General features: G+C 36.9%; 1 protein-coding gene across 4 annotated transcripts in view; it reads left to right on the top strand.

Annotated features, from left to right (window-relative positions):
* The first annotated feature begins 8857 nt into the window (after positions 1 to 8857).
* LOC141554122 (uncharacterized) overlaps positions 8858 to 20076 on the top strand; it is a 35845-nt gene continuing 24626 nt past the window's right edge. Inside the window, exons 1-2 of one of the 4 annotated variants that reach the window (XM_074285701.1) lie at positions 8858 to 9254; positions 9829 to 9910. In XM_074285701.1, coding sequence (XP_074141802.1) covers positions 9202 to 9254; positions 9829 to 9910 — 135 coding nt within the window. In that variant the 5' untranslated portion in view covers positions 8858 to 9201. The other 3 variants (XM_074285703.1, XM_074285704.1, XM_074285702.1) reach the window with 3 other exon arrangements.

The following is a 20076-nucleotide window of genomic DNA, read 5'->3' as shown; positions in this document are numbered from 1 at the left end:
GTTTGGGACAACTTCAAGTGTGTATTAGGTAGTAAAAATGAGCAATATCAATGATTATAATTTTCCCATCTTTTTCCCATTTCATAAGCTCGCAGACTAAGCTTAATTTTCAAACTTTTGTTCTAAGGATTTTTATACTTTTAAAATTATTGAGAATCTGTCCAAAGAGTTATTAATGTGGTTTATGTTTTTAGACATAAAAAATTAATTTTGAATTTGTAGAGCCCCTGAAAGAGTTTAAGAGATCTCTATAATTCTCTGGACCACATTTTGAGAACCACTGGTCTGGGAAAGTAGTAAACACACTTCCTTAAATCATACCAACTTGGAAGAACTGAAAAATTACAAATCTTCAGAATAAGGTCTGAAAACAGCTGCACAAAAAACCTGGAGTTTGAGAAGATGCTCTCTCCACTTTGGGAGCAGAGCCCAACTTAATTGTAGGGTTAAAAATCGAGAAAAGAGGCTGTAGAAAAATGAGCAAATAACAAAAAGGAGAACCTGATCAATTAAGCTACTGTTGTGACAGGGAAGGTCAAAACACAAGTCAAAAATGCTATATACAAAACCACAAAGAAAAATGTGGATTCATCTCAGGCCCGAAAATAATCCCTGGATGTGCACAAAAAGTATTTCAATTTAAAATAAAATGGTATTCATACCTAAACCAGGAAGAGGATTCTGCTCCAAAAAATTTAAATAAAATATTGTAAGGAAATCACAGCAATTTATCTCCAAAATCACAAGCTGTGACTTAGTGGGAGTTATGCCAGGAATGCAAAACTAGTTCAATATTAGGAAAAACAAAACCCACAAAATCATGATTGCCTCAGTAGATGCAGAAAAAGCCTTTGAAAAAATCCAACCATTTTTTAGGTTTTTGTGTTTTTTTTTTTTTTTAATTAAAAAGCATGAACATAAATGGAATTTTACTTAAAATATTAAGTAGTGTCTTACCATCAGCAAGCATTCTATGAAATGGGGATAAGTTGGGGGGGGGGGCAGCTAGGTGGTGCAGTGGATAGAGCACCAGCCTTGAATTCTGGAGGACCTGAGTTCAAATCAGGCCTCAGACACTTAACACTTCCTGGCTGTGTGACCCTGGGCAAGTCACTTAACCCCAGCCTCAGGGGAAAAAAAAAAAAAAAGTAATGGGGATAAGCTAGAAGGCTTTCCAGTAAGATGAAGGGTGAAGCAAGGATGATTGTTAATACCACTGTAATTCAATACAATACTAAAAATACCTTCAGCAATAAGAAAAAGAAATCGAAGAAATTAGACTAAACAATTAGGAAATAAAACTCACCCTTTGCAGATGATATGATATTCTCACAATCTTAGAGAATCAATTAAAAATCTTTTGGCAAAGGTGCATGATATAAAATAAATCCTCATAAAATCATCAGCATTTCTGATGTTACTAACAAAGCCCAGCAGCAAAAGATAAATTCCATTTAAAAGAATTGTAGACAGTATAAAATTTCAAAGTCTACCTGTAAAAACAAACCCAGGAGTTGTATAAACAATTACAAAAAACTTTTTTATTTTTAAAGCTTTTAATTTTCAAAACATATGCATAGTTTTCAAGAAGGAACACTGGGAAATGAATGTAAATTGTTAGCATTACTGTCTATCTACCCAGGTTACTTATACCTTCGGAATATAATACTTAATGTGCAACACAAAAAAATGGCATTTACACACATATATTGTATCTAGATTATACTGTAACACATGTAAAATGTATGAGATTGCCTGTCATCAAGGGGAGAGAGTAGAGGGAGGGAGGGAATAATGTGGAAAAATGAATACAAGGGATAATGTTATAAAAAAAATACTCATGCATATATACTGTAAAAAATTTATAAATAAAATTAAAAAATAAAATGGCAGTCATCAAAACTAGTTGGTACTGGCTAAGAAATAGAATGATGGATCAATGGAAAATTAGGTACATGAGGCATTTTGTCAATGGCATAATAGTCAGTAGGCTATAAGTACCGTTTAAAAGGGTTTGCACAAACAAAACAATATTAGAAAGGAAGCAAAATTCTGGGAAATAATTTTTACAGCCAGTGTTTCTGATAAAGGTCTAATTTTTAAAATACATACAGAAATTAATCATATTTATAAGAATACAAGTCATTTGCTAAATGATAAACGGTCAAAGGATATGAACAGGCAGTTTTCCGATGAAGCAATTAAAGCATAAACATGTAAAAAAATGCTCTAAATCACTATTGATTAGAGAAACTCAAAACAATTCTGAAGTATCACCTCACACATAAAATTGGCTAATATGACAGAAAAGAAAAATGATAAATATTGGAGAAAATGTGGGATGGAGATGTGAGCCAATTCAACCATTTTGCAGAGCTATTTGGCACTGGATACTTTTTATATCAGCAATACCATTTCTAGGTCTGTATCCCAAAGAAATCATTTATAAAAAAAATAAGATCCACATGTACAAAATGTTTTATACCAGCTCTCTGTATTGGCAAAGAACTAGAAATTGAGAAAATGCCCATCAATTGGAGAATGGCTGGATCAACCATATGGTATGTGAATATAATGGAATACAACTACTTTTAAAGAAATGATGAGGGGCAGCTAGATGGCACAGTGGGTAGAGCTCTGGAGTGAGGAGTACCTGAATTCAAATTTAACCTCAAAAACAATTTTTTTGTTTCTGTGTGACTCTGGGCTAGAGCCTTAACCCCAATTACTTCTCAAAAAAGAAAAGAAAAAGAAATGTTTAGCAGGCAGATTTCAGAAAATCCTGGAAAGACTTGCGTGAACTGATGCCAAGTGAATGAAGTGAGCAGAACCAGGAGAGCATTGTACACAGTAACAGCATCATTGTATGATGATCAACTTTGTTAGAATTAGCTCTTCTCAGATCTAGTGATCTACGACAATTCCAAAAGACTCATGGTGGAAAATGCTATCCACATCCCAAGAATTAGGGAGTCTGAATGAAGATCAAAGTACTCATTTTCACATTTTTTGGGGGGGATGGATGTATTTCTTGTGCGTTTCCTTTTTTGATTCTTCTTTTACAAGATGGCTAATGTGGAAACATTTTAAATGACAGTACATGTATAACCTTTATCAGATTACTTGCCATCTTGAAGATGGGGAATGGAATGCAGGGAGAGAAAAGAAAAATCAAAATCAAAATCTTATAAAAGTAAATGTTGAAAACAATGAAGATCAATAAAGCTGTTAAATATAAAAAGTATGAGAATATTTTTAATCATAAGTTTGAAACAGAAACCAAGTAAAGCACAAGGAGTGAGGCGTAGAGGATTTTGCTATCTTGCATTTTTATTAGTGAATTTATGCTCTTCACATTCACAGTTATGATTGCTAATGCTTCACCTCTTTCTCAACTCATACTTCCCTTTCCCCTTTCCATTTTTATTTTGATATAACCCCAACATGACAGACTCATATCCATGCCTTCTAAGTAGACTCCTTCTAATGCCTTAACCATAATAATGTTCTTAGGGTTTAGATGTGTCATTTTCCCATATCAAAATTTAAACTTTAACCTTGTTAGATGCTTTATGATTTCTCAATCATGTTTATCATTTTTTAATCCTTTTGAGTTTTGTGTTTGTTAGTTTTTTTATTCAGCTCTGATTTTTCCATTAAGAATGCTTTAAAGTCTTCTAATTCATTACATTTCTAGGATTATACTCAGTTTTGCAGAGTAAGTTATTCTTTATTGTAATTCTAGATCCTTTGCCTTCTGGAAAATCATATTTCAAGCTCTTCTTTCCTCTAGCTGCTAAATCTTATGATACTATTTCTCTATGTTTGAATTCTCTCTTTCTCTGTCTGATTGCAGTATTTTTTTTTTCTTCACTTGAGAGTTCCAGATTTTAGCTATCATATTTCTTGGAGTTTTTATGTTGGCATCTTTTTGGGAGGTAAACAGTGAATTCTATCAATTTCTGTTTTTCCCAGTGGTACTAAGATGCCTTCTTTCTCATTTATTTTAAATTTAGATTTATCTACTTTTGGGATGGAAAAGCTGAAGTTCTCCATTAATAAAGTTTTGTATCTATTTTCTCTTTCAATTCATTTTTAACTTTTCCATTAAGTATTTGGATGTTATATCTTTGAGTGTCTGTGTTTATTAATATTATTTAACATTAACATTATCTTGTTTATAGTATCTTTTAGGAAAACTTCTCTGGTTATATCTTTTTTTTAGTTAGGTATATTTTTCTTTTTGCTTTGTCTGAGATCATGATTGCCACCGTCTTACCCCCTGCCTTTTTTTTTTTTTTAACTTCAGCTGAAAGATCAAAAGAAAAAAAATGTTTAAGGTAAATATAAATTAACAATCTAACGTTATCCTAGTCCACCCCCGCCTACATCTCTGCGCATGCGCCCTGGCAGGAACACAGCTTCAGTATGGTTTCCTTCACCCCCTTTAGTGTGTTCAGTTGTAGGTTCCCAGGTCAGCCCCTGGGGCTCCAGGGTCCTCGCACCTCAGCATCTGCTATCAGCTACTGCTCACCCTGTTATAAGTGCTGGAAGTATAGAAGAGGTGAGAGAGGCTGCAGGGAAGTGACTTTGGAAGCAAGAGCCAGTTCTGAAACCCAGGGCTCAGATAATGCCTCTAGGAGAGCAAGTCCTTCTGGGAGTCGTAGTCTGGAAACTGCTGTGTCTTCTGCGCATGCCTGAAGCTCATCCTTCTCCCCTCCCCCCATCCTCCCGGGCATTGAATGAGATCTTTGTAGTCCTTTGTTTTAGAAGACCAAAATGACATCACTGTGTTAGAAGGGAGTTACAGTGAGTCAGACGGTGGCCCATCCAGGGTGACTGGATTGGATGTCACAGGCTGGACGCTAATAGTCAATATGAACATTTAGGGTTGTTTCTCCAATTTTGTATTTAGTGGTTCCTTTGGGCTAATTTAATTTTACTTCTCACAGAGCACAACCTTTCCTTGATGAGGGCACGCCATACTGGATGGTCTTGTGCCAGTGTCTTCCATGTCAAAAATCAATTCTTAAATTAAGAAAGACTTTGAGAGTGCCTTTGTGGTCTTTTTCTGACCATCTTGTGAGATCTCGCCCCTATGAATTCTCCATAAAATAATTTTTTTTGGAAAGTTTGTACATTTGGTATTCGGACAATGTGGCCAGCCCAAAAGAGTTGTGTCCTCTATAGTAGAATTGGAATGCTGGGCAGTTTAATTTTAGAGAGGGCCTCGGTATCTGGCATCTTTCTGTGTCTTGGTGCTGTAGGATGTAGGTCCCGAACCCTGTGGTGAATTAGCAGGGGGGGGGTGTCTATCTCTGTAAAGAGTTCTCCTGTCGGAATGGGCAGAAGAGAAAAATTTATTCCAACCACCATGAAGGCAGGTGAAGCAAGTGCTATGGAGCACCTAGAGCTGTTAGTCATTGAGGACACCAAAGTTTTCCACTGCATCTTGAGTCATCACCAGTTGTCTTTACTCTCATGACACTGGACAATGATGGCTTCAGAAGATAGAGTGGGGAGGGCTAGAAAGATAAAATGAAACAAAACAATGAAAATGAAGTAAAAATTTAAAAAAACATACTTCACTCTGCATTTAGAGTTCATCACCTCTCTAGAGGGGAGAAGCATTTTTCATCATATCACCTTTGAAATTGGCTTGAGTCATGATTGTGATTAGTGGAGCTTTGGGGCTGCTGGGGGCTCAGTGACTAGAGTGCTGAATTCAAATCCAACCTCAGACATATACTACACTGGGCAAGTCACTTACCCTTTTTGCCTCAGACAAATTGCCAATTGGACAGTTCCCTATTAACTTGTTTGAAGGTTGACCTTCCCCAGCTGGTCTGAGCTGACTTGATTGGTGGGACAAAGGGAGGTAAGTGACATGTGTGGGAGGAGTAGGAGGAGGAAGAGGAACTGAGAGGAAGAAGCTGACTCAGTCTCTCCTGGCGTTTGAGGAAGGAAGGTGTGTGTGAGGTAGCTAGGTAGGCCTAAGACCCTGACCTTGACCGTAAAAGATCAAGAATAAAGACGTTTAGTGATCCTGACTCCAGCTGATTTCTGGGAAGACAGAGTTCCAGCAATTGAGTGTTTTCGACCTTACAGCAACTGAATCTTTCACAATTGTTCAACATATCATATTGTTAACTGCATATAATGTTCTCCAAGTTCTGCTCACTTCATGAGTTGATATATGTCTCCCCACAACTCTAAATGTTTAAAAGATACACATAGGAGATGGAGAAGAGGGTAAGCCAGAGGCCTAGGGTACATGTAGGTACAGGGCATGCAGGAGAGGACAAGAGAGCGCCAACTGACCATTGGGAAAATGAAGGTTCCTGGAAACTTTTGCTTTGTCCTGGGTTTTTGAAAACTATGTAGGGAAAAAATCAAAGAAGGGCCACAGCACCTGTTTGGGATCCATGGTATGATGAAAACTGACTAGGGAGAGAAGTCACAGACACTCCATTCTGCTTTCCCTGTCAAGAAGACTGATCCAAGGTATATAGGTGATATTGAACTCATTTAGTTGTACTTAGAGAATCTAGGCAGACTAAATAAAAATAAGAGCTAATGTGTACATAGAGCTTACTATGTCTCAAGCACCTTGCTAATAATTTTCTTATACAATAATTTTTATTATTATACAAAATTCTAGTATGATAATTTTCTTATTTGGTCCTCAAAACAATCCTGGGAAGCAGATGCTATTATTATCCCCATTTTCTGCATTTGAAAACTAGGGTGAAGTGCCTTGCCAGAGTCATATAGCTAGCAAATACTTTTGAGTTCAATTTGAATGCAGGACTTTTTGATTCCACACTCAGAACTCTACCCATTTCACCACTTAGCTTCCCTTTATTTATCCCTTATTACTGAAAGAATTGACAGGTAGCATTGCTGAGCCATTGCCCATCGAATAGCCAGTGTTAACAGACAACAAAACAGAAGCAGCAAGAAAAACAGTAATGTCTAAATTTTCCAAAAAGGAATAAGAACAGATTAAACAAACTAAGTTCAATGAACTTGCTTTTATTTTCTGACAAAATTCTAGGTTATATTTTTTAAATCATTATTAGCTTTTTTGAAAATAATATTTTTCCAAATACATGCAAAGGTAGTTTTCAACATTCACCTTTGCAAAACCTTGTGTTCCAAATTTTCTCCCTCCTTCCCTTCTTCCCCAAGACAGCAAACAATTCAATACAGATTAAACATGTGCAGTTCCAAACATATTTTCATAGGTGTCATGCTGAGCAAGAAAAATCAGTTCAATGGGGAGAAAAACATAAGAGCAAACAACAACAAGAAAGGTGAAAATACTATGCTTTGATCCATGTTCAGTCTCTTTCTGGATGCACTTTCTATCACAAGTCTATTGAAGTTGTCTTGAATCATCTCATTGGTTTAAAAAAAAAAAAGCTACATAAATTATTACTGTTTAAAAGTTTTCTTGGTTCTGCTCACTTCGTTCAGCATCACTTCATGTTAAATCTTTCCAGGATTTTTCTGAATCAGCATGTTCATCATTTCTTATAAAACAATAATATTCCCTAACTTATTTAGCCATTCCCCAACTGGTGGGCATCCACTCAATTTCCAATTTTTTGCCAATGCAAAAACAGGCTGCTACAACTATTTTACACATGTGGGTCTTTTTCCCTCTTTTATGATTTCTTTGGGATACAGAATATCCCAACAGTACAACAGTAATGAGATTTCTGGATCAAAGGAAATACACAATTTGATAGCTCTTTAAGCATAACTCCAAATTGCTCTCCCCTCAAAACAAGTTTTCCCATATTCTCTCCAATATTTATTATTACTTTTCCCCTCCTTCTCAGCCAATCTGAGAGGTGTGAGGTGATACAACTCTGAGGTACATCTCTTTACATATTTTAGAAATGAGGTTTTTATTTTCCCTCAATCTGATCTGAAATGAGAAGTGTTAACAAAGGGACATGGGCTGTAATAATCTTATTAGTGATATATACAAATGAGATACACCCATGATTCTGAGGGGAGTGAGATGCTGAATGGTTGGGGTTGTGGGGAGGGTCCCTCAAAACTTTCTGGGGTGCTTCCTCCTTTTTAGTATCTACCCTAGTCTTTATTTGAAGACCATATTTTCCTTTCCTGATGGTGGTAGGACACTCACCGACATAATTGGAAGTCAAGACAGGGTTAACAAAAGGTTGTTATTTACCTATTTTTCTTCATTCTCTTCATTTCTGCCAAGTAACTTTCTTTCACTGCCTCAGAACAATGAAGCTATTAATCTTGTCAATTATGTTAGAAACCTTTACAAAAACAACATAAGATTTAATCCTTATTTTTCCTTGAAATAAATTCTAGAGTGGTACCTCAAAACTTACAAATATGTTTCAGAAGAAAATGAGTTTTCAGAATAACCCCAAAGACTCAGCTTTTTCTTCCTGTAATCTAAAAAATGACTAATTGCCAAACTCCTTAATGATTAATCTCAAATCTTCCAGAATCTGTTAAGAAGTTTTTAGCATTTCTACAATTTTAATTAAATAAGTTTATTTCTGTAGTCCCAATTTTAATGGTAGGACGCACAGGGGGGGAAAAGTGTCTCACTTTTCTTATAATTTCCTTTTTTTTTTTTTACTTTTTTTTTTTTCTGAAGCTGGGGTTAAGTGACTTGCCCAGGGTCACACAGCTAGGAAATGTTAAATGTCTGAGACCAGATTTAAACTCGGGTCCTCCTGAATTCAGGGCTGGTGCTCTATCCACTGCGCCACCTAGCTGCCCCCTTGCAGTTTCCTGTAGAAACCTTAAGGTGGGAGTTAATAGATTTAATAAATCTTTCCCAGTATACTAAGTACAGCCCTTAGAAGTTTTTCTGACCGGACAAATTTTAAATCTTTCAAGGTAACGTTCCAAGGCAACATGCTTTTACCATCAAATCTCAAATAATTTTCACTACACTGAGTATATTTTCTCCCTCATCCAACCACCCTGCTGCAGTCAGGGAAGGAGGGAGAAGTCTGAACAGTCTTTCCTGTTGCCAGCTCTTCCAGGGTAGATCCGGACCGAAAAGGGTCCAAATCAGAGCCATATGTAGAAGACGGCGAATCCTCCAGACTACAATTCCCAGAATGCCTCGTTCATCCCAGGAGCATTTTCCAAGGCTCTCTGACGTCACTTCCACCCCGCCTTCTTCTCGCCTTTTCCATGCTTTGTTGTGACACTTTTCCTCTTCTCTCTTCTGACCGATCCGGGACGGGGTGAGCGGGATCCGAAAATGGAGCCGGGTCCAGCCAGAGACCCGCTGCAGGGGTGCGGCGGGATCGGAGCGCCGGGGACTTTTGGGGGGGAGCACATAGAGAATGGGCGGAGCGTCCGCTGGGGGGGCGGGGGGAGAAGGTACCCCTGTCTCGGATTACTGCGGTCTAGAGGCCGCACCTAAACAGAAAGGCGGATCTTGAGGGCGGAGTCTGAGGCGGAGCCGCATTCAAAGCTCCGCCCCCAAGGGCCCAGGCTGTTCCCTCATTCCTTGCAGCTGAGCAGACTGTCTTTGGGGAGGAAGATCCTGGGGCCTGATGTCACGTGGGTTTCCTGTCCTCCTAGAATTCTCTTGGGCACCTCCCCCAGGAAGCCTTCCCTGTTGCTGGGGTTTCCTCGGGGCTGCCTGTCAAGTGTCCTTTGTCCCTGGGGAGGTGTCAGCCTGAAGCCAGGGTCCCCTCCGGAGAAGTGCTCGTGGCCTTGTGGCTCACCCCTTTTCTCTCCCCATCTCCCCCGCCATCCGAGGTCCTCCTCAATGAGAAAAGGAGTTTCTCATGGGCCTCCTTTCCTCCCCAGGACCTCGGCCTCTGGTGGTCTCTTCTCTGCCCCTGAGGAGAAGGAGGCAATGGCCCCCGTAGTGACCGCCGAGCCCGGCCAGGTAAGTAACCATTGCTGCGGAACCCCAAGCGTCCCCTGCACCCCGACTGTCCCAGGTTCCTGGTGCTCTTTGGTGCCCGCGGTCTCCCCACCCCCAGCAATGGTCCCAGAAGGTTTTGTCAGATAGTGAGTTCTTTTCCCCCAAAGCCAGGCTCCGGTGGTCCCCGAGTTCCCGTGCATTTGGGGCCTGATCGATCCATTGATCACCCGCCGGGTTTCTGCTTCCTTAACGCAGGGTGGTGATGATTTCTGCCTTTGATTGGGCTGCGTTCCTTCTCTTTGTCATTGGTTCTCCTGGTGTTCTTGGCCGCTTGTTTTCCCGATAAATGTTATCATTTTTTGTCTCTATAAAGAATTCTTTGGGAGTTTGGTTGGGCCGATCCTGAATCAGCGAGTTTTGACGGTATCGTCACTTCTGTTACGTTGGCTTCGCTTACCACAAATTCCCTTTTCTCCGAGTGTTTCAGTGCCTTTGTGTTCGGGGGAGTTGTAATTGCAGCCAGCTGGTTCCTGGATGAGAGAGACCCCAGTTACAACACTCTGCAGTGTTTCAAAGGAATTCCTTTTCCTTTCTCTTGCTGCTGGATTTTGTTAGTGGTTTATTTTATTCCCTGCAACTTTGATAAAGTTCTTCATTTAGGCTTCTCCCAAGTATATCTTTATATCATCACAACGTGTGATAGTTTTGTTTGCTTGTGCCCTTCTTGTCTTATTTCTGTAGACAGAATTTCTATTACGATGTTGAATTAAAGTCTTCATAATCGCCACCCCTGCTTCATGCCTGATTTATGAGGAAGATTTCTAGTTTATCCCCATCATTGATAATACCTTGCTTTGTTGTTGTTGTTGTTGAATGTTTTTTTGATAGAGGCTACTTACCAGTTTAGGAAAAGTTTCTTTTATTCTTGTGCATTCATTCTAGTGTCTTTAGTAGCAATGGGTCTTTTATTTGTTCCCCTGAAGCTAATTTAACCTGTGTTCTGGAGTTCCTGTATTTTCTATAAACACTGGACCTGGGGCATGCTGGATGCACTGAATGAGTCCAAAATGAATACACACCTCTACCCCAGAAACTTTACCCCATTAACGGGGGAACCAACTACAAGACAGGCATCAACCAGGGTGTACAGCTGGGACCCTTGCCGATGAGCAGTCTTAGTCTAGAAACTCCCAAGGGATTTCATAAGCTACATCTGGGGATAGGCATGCTTTTGGAATCTTCAAACCTGCAGAGAGGCGTGGTCACTGTTCCCCTGTTCTGCATTTTGGTCCTTACCCAGGGAAGGAGCCCTACTCCCTTGGGATCACAAGCATCAACATTCCTCTCTCTCTGGAACTGTGATCAGGAATAAGGGCTCCTATTGTCTCTCTATCCTGGCGTTGTGACCACAGCTGCAGCTTTTGTTCCCCAAGCACTTATCTTCACCCTGCCCCTTCAACCTAGAACTGGGTCATGCGTGGCTCTCTTCAACATTGAGATGATTCAAACCAGTTCCACTTGTTTAGTGATGAAAAGAGCCATCCACACCCAGAGAAAGAAGCATGGAAACAAAGTGTGGAACACAACCTAGCCGTTGTTATTTGCTTGCATTTTGTTTTCTTTCTCAGTTTTTCTTTTTCTTCTTGATCTGATTTTTCTTGTGCAGCAAGATAACTGTATAAATATGTATAGATATATTGGATTTGACATGTATTTCAACATATTTAACATGTATTGGACTACGCCAGCTAGGGGAGAGGGTGGAGGGAAGGAGGAGAAAATTTGTAACAAAAGGTTTTGCAAGGGTCATTGTTGGAAAAATTACCCATGCATATGCTTTGTAAATAAAAAGCTTTAATTTAAAAAAAAAGAAAGAAAGAAAGAAAGAAAGAAAAAAAAGAACTGGGTCATGCACGATTGAATTGCCAAGAGGTCCTTAGCCCCACACCCAGTACCAACACAGAAAACCCTTGTCATCTCTTTCTGACCAATTTTCCAGTCGCTTTCTGGCTCTAGATCATGAGAGTAACATGAACTGTTGCTGCTGCAAAGCTCAGAATTGGTGTTGCTGCCCTGTGCACTACTCTCCAGCCCCTACTCCATTGTCAGAGAAGCTTATCAGGTTCTTTATTCAAACTAATCTGAATTTTTCTTAAAAACACTCTCTCTTCCTTGTAGGGACTGGGGAATGGCCAGGGTCACAGCTTGTGAGGTGGTATGTCCAATACAGCCTTTTCAAAGAATTGTAAGCTCCCCAAAATCTTTGCCCCATACCCTGGAGTTCAGCCTCGGTTTCTCTCCAGATGGGGACTTCCTGAGTCCAAAAATTATTTTCATAGCACTTGGAAGGGTGTGATCTTTATTCAACTTGGCTTGGGGAAAACTAGGAAAATCCACTTTACACTTTAGCATCTCTCCCTTCTCAATAGGAGCAGTAAAATACAAGCCATCTACATAGGTTTGAGAATACAAGGTTTGTGGGAAGATCAGAACCACTACCATTTTGCTCCCAAGATCCTGTGTTTCTATCTCGGATCTCAGATAGTTTCCTGTCATTTCAAAATATTAGGGAGTCTAGAAGAATAGAGTTTTGAGGGGGAAGAGTTTTTTCCCCAAAAAAGTAACCTAAATTTCTATGTGTTTAAATTTAAATTGTATATGATCAGAATTACTTTCACTTGATGCATTTTGGAATAAGATTTTAGAACTATATATGCATTAATATTGAAGTATTGCTACTAAAAATTTAAAACTATACTTGATTTGATTTTAAAGCCCCCCACCCCTCCCAAAAATAAATAAATTCTCTAGTAATTTACCTAAAGAAGTCATATGTTTGTATCTCTTAAATAAGTGAAATATATTTAAGGTGCTATGTTGCTTTCTAAATTGTAAAAATTGTATGAGCCATATTTTAAAATTTTGTCAGCCCTGCTGGACATGTGGTAGAAGTTTGTAAAATTTTGCCCAAAATAATTGAAATATTACCTATATTCTTAATCTTTAGGTTTGTCTTGCTTTCTCCTTTTAACAAAGAAACATACTTTAAAAAGTTTATGAAATTTTATAGAAAGTTTTTTTTAAAGGGTTTTAAAAACAAGGGGTGAGAAAGGTTGATTAGAAAAGCAATTGATAAGATTTTAGAAAGGGCAGTAAGAAGTTTATATTGGCATAAATGGGAATCAGGTTTGTGCTGGTGAAAATCTCAAGATGAAAAGGTTAGCATCTTGAGATTAAAAAAAAAAAGTTGAGGCACTTGAACCTTTTCTGGCTCACAAAAAGAGAAAAGATTTGTATGAATTGGGATATATAACCAAAAGTAATTGGAATGAAACATCCAGTTAGAATTTAGGGAATCTTACAAACTTGAAGTATTAGTTGATTTTAAAATAATTTTTTTCCAATTGGTATATGTACTAAAATTAAAAACTTGACTCTAAATTACATGAAATTTTTATCATTTTTGTGATCAATTATGTTATATCTGAATTTTAGGACTATCTGATTATCACTTATGAAAATTAAGTTATTTGGGGATAATATTAAAAACTAAAATTGATAATTATTGTGTTTGGGGAAAAATCCACAGTAACTCTAAGGGTAAGAAAAAGGGAAGTTGCATTCCAAACTCCACTTCTGGGGTCCCTTGCCCTAATTTGCCATTTGCCAAGTTTCTTGAAACCATTTTGCTAGCAAGATCACTCATCAGCCCTAGGAAAAAAGCTTGGTCCTGTATCATATAAAATTCCCATGTGCAGTGAAATACTTTAGAAATGTTTTCACTTATGAATTTCTGAAAATTCTTAATTAGGATTTTTAGTAGTTAATTGGAAATTTAGAATTGAAAACTGCATACTAGTTATTTGCATAATTTCTTGGTTTTTCGATCAGTTGGCCTGGGAAGGTGAGGGCATAGTCCATCCTTCTCCCATAGGCTGCTCCTTAGCCCTGGCCTGAACCCTTCTCCCTTGGTGGGGTGGTGAGAAAAAAAAAATTTATTCTATTCAGGTCCCTCACTCCTTCACCCCATGTTGATTAAATAAAATTGTTTTCATTATTTAGCTCTTAAACTTAAATCTGGTAAACATCTACTTAGATAAGATTCTGTATCAAGAATTCTAATGCTTACTAATGCAAGAAAATTTATTTTTCATATCTAATAGTTTTTATTTACCAGATATTTGCATGGATAATTTTACAACAATGATAATTGCCAAACCATTTGTTCCCATTTTTTCCCTCCTCCCTCCCCCCCCCAGATGGCAGGTTGACCAATACATGTTAAATATGTTAGAGTATAAATTAAATACAATATATGTATACATGACCAAACAGTTGTTTTGCTGAACAAAAAGAATTGGACTTTTGAAATAGTGTACATTTAGCCTGTGAAGGAAATCCAAAATGCAGGCGGGCAAAATTAGAGGGATTGGAAATTCTATGTAGTGGTTCATAATCATCTCCCAGAGTTCTTTCGCTGGGTGTAGCTGGTTGGGTTCATTATTGCTCTATTGGAACTGATTTGTTGGAGAGGGCCACGTTCATCAGAATTCATCATCATACAGTATTGTTGTTGAAGTATATAACTATCTCCTGGTCCTGCTCATTTCACTCAGCATCAGTTCATGTAAGTCTCTCCAGGTCTTTCTGAAATCATCCTGTTGGTCATTTCTTACAGAATAATAATATTCCATATTATTCATATACCACAATTTATTCAGCCAATCTCCAATTGATGGGCATCCACGTATTTTCCAGTTTCTGGCCACCACAAAGAGGGCTACCACAAACATTCTAATGAATGAAAATTTTAAGAGAAATTTGTTAGATTTCTGATTAACTGTAATTATCTGAAAATAGTTGTTTCAAAACACATTACTTCTACCATTTTTCTTCAGCAAATATTTAAATTTATTTAAGTACATCATGGTCTCATTGTTTAATAAATAAGATAACAAATATGATCGATAGCTTTTTAAAAATACCTAAAAAGGGACAACTAAGTGATAAGAGCACCAACCCTTAAGTCAGGAGGACCTGAGTTCAAATTTGGTCTCAGACACTTAACACTTCCTAGCTGTTTGACCCTAGGCAAGTCACTTAACCCCTATTTCCTCAATAAAAATAAATAAATAAATAAATAAAATTTAATTTAATTTAATTTTTAAAAATAAAATAAAATACCTAAAAGCAGGATTTTAACCTGACAGTCCTAAATCTAATTTTGCTTGTGCCCTGGAAGCACATGTGAAAAGAGAAAACATAGCATTAGAATGCTTGCCACCATATCTGTTGAGATTGTTGAGATTATGCACAATGATTTATAAGCCTTCTTTTTAGATCTGAGGCCTTTGGTGTGAGACTTGGCTATTTAAGAAAAAATTTCTTGGGACACTATTAGGTTCTTACTAAGTGCTAAGTCGGTACTTGACAATTCTCTAGTTCCAGCCATGACTGGGAGTTTTACTTCTCATTAGCACTTAGTAAGAACCTAACAGGACACCATAACTAATATTATTTCTTTAGTTTGAATCCAGCAAGGGTCTATATTCAGAGCAAGTGTCAGATTAAAAGTCATGAGCAAAGTGTAAGTATAAAAAAAATTCTGCAGACTTCTGTCTGGAAAAATGTAGTTATCAGGTAAATAATTGTTTTCCATCATAGGGGAAAATGGATATTTGGCCTAGTCATCTGCCTGTTACTAGAGATATATCTTACTAGAAATAAGTTTGTATTAAGGCTGAAATCTTTCAAAATGTAAGAATATTTACCTACTAATGCATCTGTGGCACCCAGCTGTTATTTTATTAATTACTAAAATTAAATCTGAAACAACTTTAGTATAGTTTGGAGAAGAGAAGTGGAGAAGTTTTCTTAGGAGAGATTTATTGATATATATATATATTATATATATATATATATATATATATATATATATATATATATATATATATATATATATTCCTAATGTGGGAATAACATGTCTGTCCTGTGTGTTCTGTGGCACAAACATGTTTTCTTTTAAATAACTTATTTGATATGAAATTCTCAGCCACTTAGAATGGGAGATATCAGGTTAAAATTTGGGTATGTATTCCTGGAAAAGATACCTCAAAAACAATTCAGTTTGATGCTTGTCTAATTATAGAATGTAAAGGCTTGATTAGCCACAGACAAGTAATCACAATAAGCATTTGTGCCCTGATGGAGAAAGGGGATTTTCTGGAACAGTCTGTCCAATTTGGAATAAGGTTTGGTTTGCCTGCATTTAGACTACATTTAGAAAAATGCAGATCAAAGAGTAAGCCAAACATATGGCTTGAGGATAGATGTAATAGGTATAGATCTCTGAGGAGGATTTGGAATCACAGTTCTTAAATCAAAGATGAAAGTGAAGGATTCAAGGCAAATGGGAGACACCAATGCCCGAGTAGATCTGGTAAAAATACTCTTTACTCTGAACAAAAGCAGTTTCTAAACCTGTGCAACTGGTTGTCCCATTGTCCAGACAGTACCATTCCCCTTGGGTGTGGAAAAACATGAAGATGAATTCAAGTGCATGATCCTCCTGTTCCCACAATAACCCTGTGGGAAATCGCAGTGCTTTGTTCTGCCTAATCCCTTCTGTGAGGGAATCCACCAGATTATACCAGCCAGCCCCTCATGCCAACTCTGGAAATCACTTTGCTTCTCATGGCAGTTAGAGATTACAAAACATAGGGACTTTAGTGACACGTACTGCTCTGGCACTTTCTCAGCCATGATTTTACCGTAAGCTAACCTGGTGGTATTGTGGAGATAGCACTCTCAAACCTGTTTTGGGGATTGAGTGGGCATCTGTATACTGATCCAACTGGCTATTTCTTTTTGGATTTATTTTTTTTTTAACTTGGAGATTAAGTTTATTCACTGAGATTATCAGAATTCAACTATTTTTCAATAGAGTTATAATTTTTAAATTAGTTTATATAACTGTGCATTTAGTTGTACATGTTTTTAATTCTTAATTGTTTTTTTTTTATTTACAAAGCATATGCATGGGTAATTTTTCCAACATTGACTCTTGAAAAACCTTTTGTTCCAAATTTTCCCCTTCTTCCCTGCACTCCTTCCCCTAGATGACAGGTAGTCCAATACATGTTAAATATGTTAAAATACATGTTAATATTTATACAGTTATCTTGCTGTTCAAGAAAAGTCAGATCAAGAAGGAAGAAAAAGAAAAACTGAGAAAGAAAACAAAATGCAAGCAAATAACAACAGAGAGAGTAAGAATACTATGTTGTGTTCCACACTCAGTTCCCACAGTCCTCTCTCCGGGTGTAGATGGTTATTTTCATCACTGACCAAGTGGAACTGGTTTGAATCATCTCATTGTTGAAGAGACAATTGGCTATTTCTTTTACCCTAGCTGAATCAGGAAGAATTAAGTCAAGGGTAGTATCTGGTGAATCCAGGCTAGAAATCTAGTAGCTCTGGATTTGGGTCATTCCTACTCTGGTGGGTAACTATTATTGGATAAACTATGCCAGAGGAAGCAGTGAAGGGAATAACAGAGCAGTTGCATGACATTAGCAGAATGGGAATGGTTCTGGATAGGTTGTTGGCAAAAGAAAAAAGAAAAAGAAGGGAAGAGAAGGAGGAAAAGGAATAGGAGGAGGTGAGGGGGAAAGGAGGGAAAAGAGGAGAAGAAGAAATGTGCTACAATTGGAGCAAGTTGTTATACCTTCACTCCTGATATAGCCCTGTCAGAAGAATTAACAGAAAATTTGGGGATTAATTATCCATTGACTGAATGGCTGGAGTCATGGTTTTTCTTATCCTGACCTTAACAGCAATTGCTGGGATTTTAAATGTAGCAGGATATTGTCCTATGTGAGATTTGCACAGAGGCTAAGATACTTTTATGAAGTGGGATATAAAAAGTATTAGGCAATTTCTAGGGGTTAGAAGTTATGAATTAAAAAAAAAACAGGTGGGGGATTGTGACAATTAAATGGGAATTTAGTCTCCACAGAGTTATGAAAATTAAATTGGAGAAATGAAACCTAAATTAGAAAATTGAAACCCACAAGAATATTAAAGAATGTAAAATCAAGGATATAGTTTTAGATTTGAACAGGAGCCCTCTGAATTTTGCCTCTCAAATTATCTTCCCACATAAAAATGGAAGCTTCTTAGGAATGGGACTGGCTAAATAATGAAGGATAGAGATTCACATTCTGTAATTTTTGAAACAGCCAATTAATGGAGAATGGGGGAGAGACTTGTGCTTTAGGATAGGAAATAAAACACTTGGCAGTTTCAAAGATGTGTCTATTAACCTAAGCACTCATTTTTAGCAAGAATGGTAAATCAATCTTTCCTGCATTCTTCAGTGAATCATTGAAGTTTTTGGTAAGATATATTGTTTCTTAGAAAAGGTAGTACTTGTAACATAAAAACAAATTGCCTACAAAGAGAGAAATAGACAAAAGGCACCTCTTGGGAATCAATTTATATTATGAAAAACAGTTTGGAATAATGAAGGCCTGGTATTGTAACTGATTGTTATGATTAATACCCTCACTTCATCTCTTTGTGTCCCCTGCTTCTTCAGACTTAAACTTTCTACTCCTATGCTTTCAGGAATATTTGTGTTCATTGGTTTAAGGATTTTAGTCTTAATTTTGTAGTCACTGTTTTGTTCCTTAAGTATTCATAGAATCATGATTGAGAAGCTTCATTTTACCACTAGTGTGAAATTCATTTTGTTTTAGTTCTCATATAATGGACAAAATAAAAGAGCAAGAAAAAAGTTTATTTTAGAGTGACAGCTATCTACATGAGGTGAGTGACCTGAGACAGTGGAGGGATTGGCATAAAAAGGAAGCAAATTACGTCTATGGTGATGAAGATGGGAAATATGAGGCCCACTGCTCTAGGCCACGAATGTTGTGGAAAGTGAGGCTGAGTGTATAATCATTTACTGAATAGTATGTAGGAGATAATGATAATTTTAAAATATCAATAACATTAATATGTCAACATATTAGGACCATATCAATAACAAAAACAAAACATGATTATTTCAATAGATGTAGAAAAAGCTTTTGACAAAATACAACACTCGTGGGAAAAAACAAAATACTAGAATGCATAAACATAATTGGAGCCTTTCTTAAAAAGATAAGTAGTATCTATCCAAAACTAAGAATAAGCATTATGCATAATAGGCATGAACTTAAAGCCTTTCCAGTAAAATCAGGGGTGAAACAAGCAGGGCTATTATCACTATTATTAAATATTATGCTAGGAATGCCAGCTGTTGCAATAAGGAAAAGAAATTGAAGAATTAAAATTTGCAATGAAGAAAAAAAAAATTATCACTCTTCAGATGATGTGATGATAAACTTAGAGAACCAACTAAAAAAAATTAGTTGAAGTGATGAAGAACTTAAGTACAGTGGCAGTTGGTAAAATGTACCCACATAAATTCTTAGTAGTTCCCTATACTACCAAGAAAACACTGAAGAAAGAGATAGAAAGAGAAATTCTATTTAAAATAATTGTAGTCAATATAAAATACTTCTGAGTTTATTTCCCAAGACAAACCTAGGGAACATGTAAATACAGTTATACTTCAAGCAAACCAAATCTAAATAATTAGAGAAACAGTATTTCCTCTTCGGTAGGCCCAGTTAGTTTAATTAAAATAATTCTATTCTAAGTTTATTAACTTATTCAGTGCCATACCAATCAAAAGACCAAAGATTTATTTTATAGGATTATAGAAATAATTTTTAAAATCATCTGGAAGAACAAAAGCTCAGGAACATTAAGTGAATTTTTTAAAATGTAAAAAAAGGCAGCTTATTAGTACCAGATTTCAAACCATATCTCAAAGTGGTAAACTTCAAAACTGTCTTGTACTGGCTTAAAAAAGTAGATTGGGTAATTGATTAAGTACACATACACAGTAATAAATGACCATAGTAATCTAGTATTTGATAAACCTAAGAAGTCCTCATTTGATAAAAACTGTTGAGAAAACTGATAAGCAGATTGGCAGAAATTAAGCATAGCATAAGTGATAGCATATGCCAATGTAAAATCAAAATAGATAAAAGATTTAGGTTTGAAGGGTGTTACCTTAAGTGAATTAAAGGAGAAATGGGAAAATGTACCTTTCAGATCTATGGATAAGG

Source organism: Sminthopsis crassicaudata, chromosome 2 (genome assembly GCF_048593235.1).
Source record: "Sminthopsis crassicaudata isolate SCR6 chromosome 2, ASM4859323v1, whole genome shotgun sequence".
Classification (NCBI taxonomy): domain Eukaryota; kingdom Metazoa; phylum Chordata; class Mammalia; order Dasyuromorphia; family Dasyuridae; genus Sminthopsis; species Sminthopsis crassicaudata.
The sequence above is the reverse complement of the archived record's forward strand: the minus strand, read 5'-3'. Positions and strand labels throughout refer to the sequence as shown.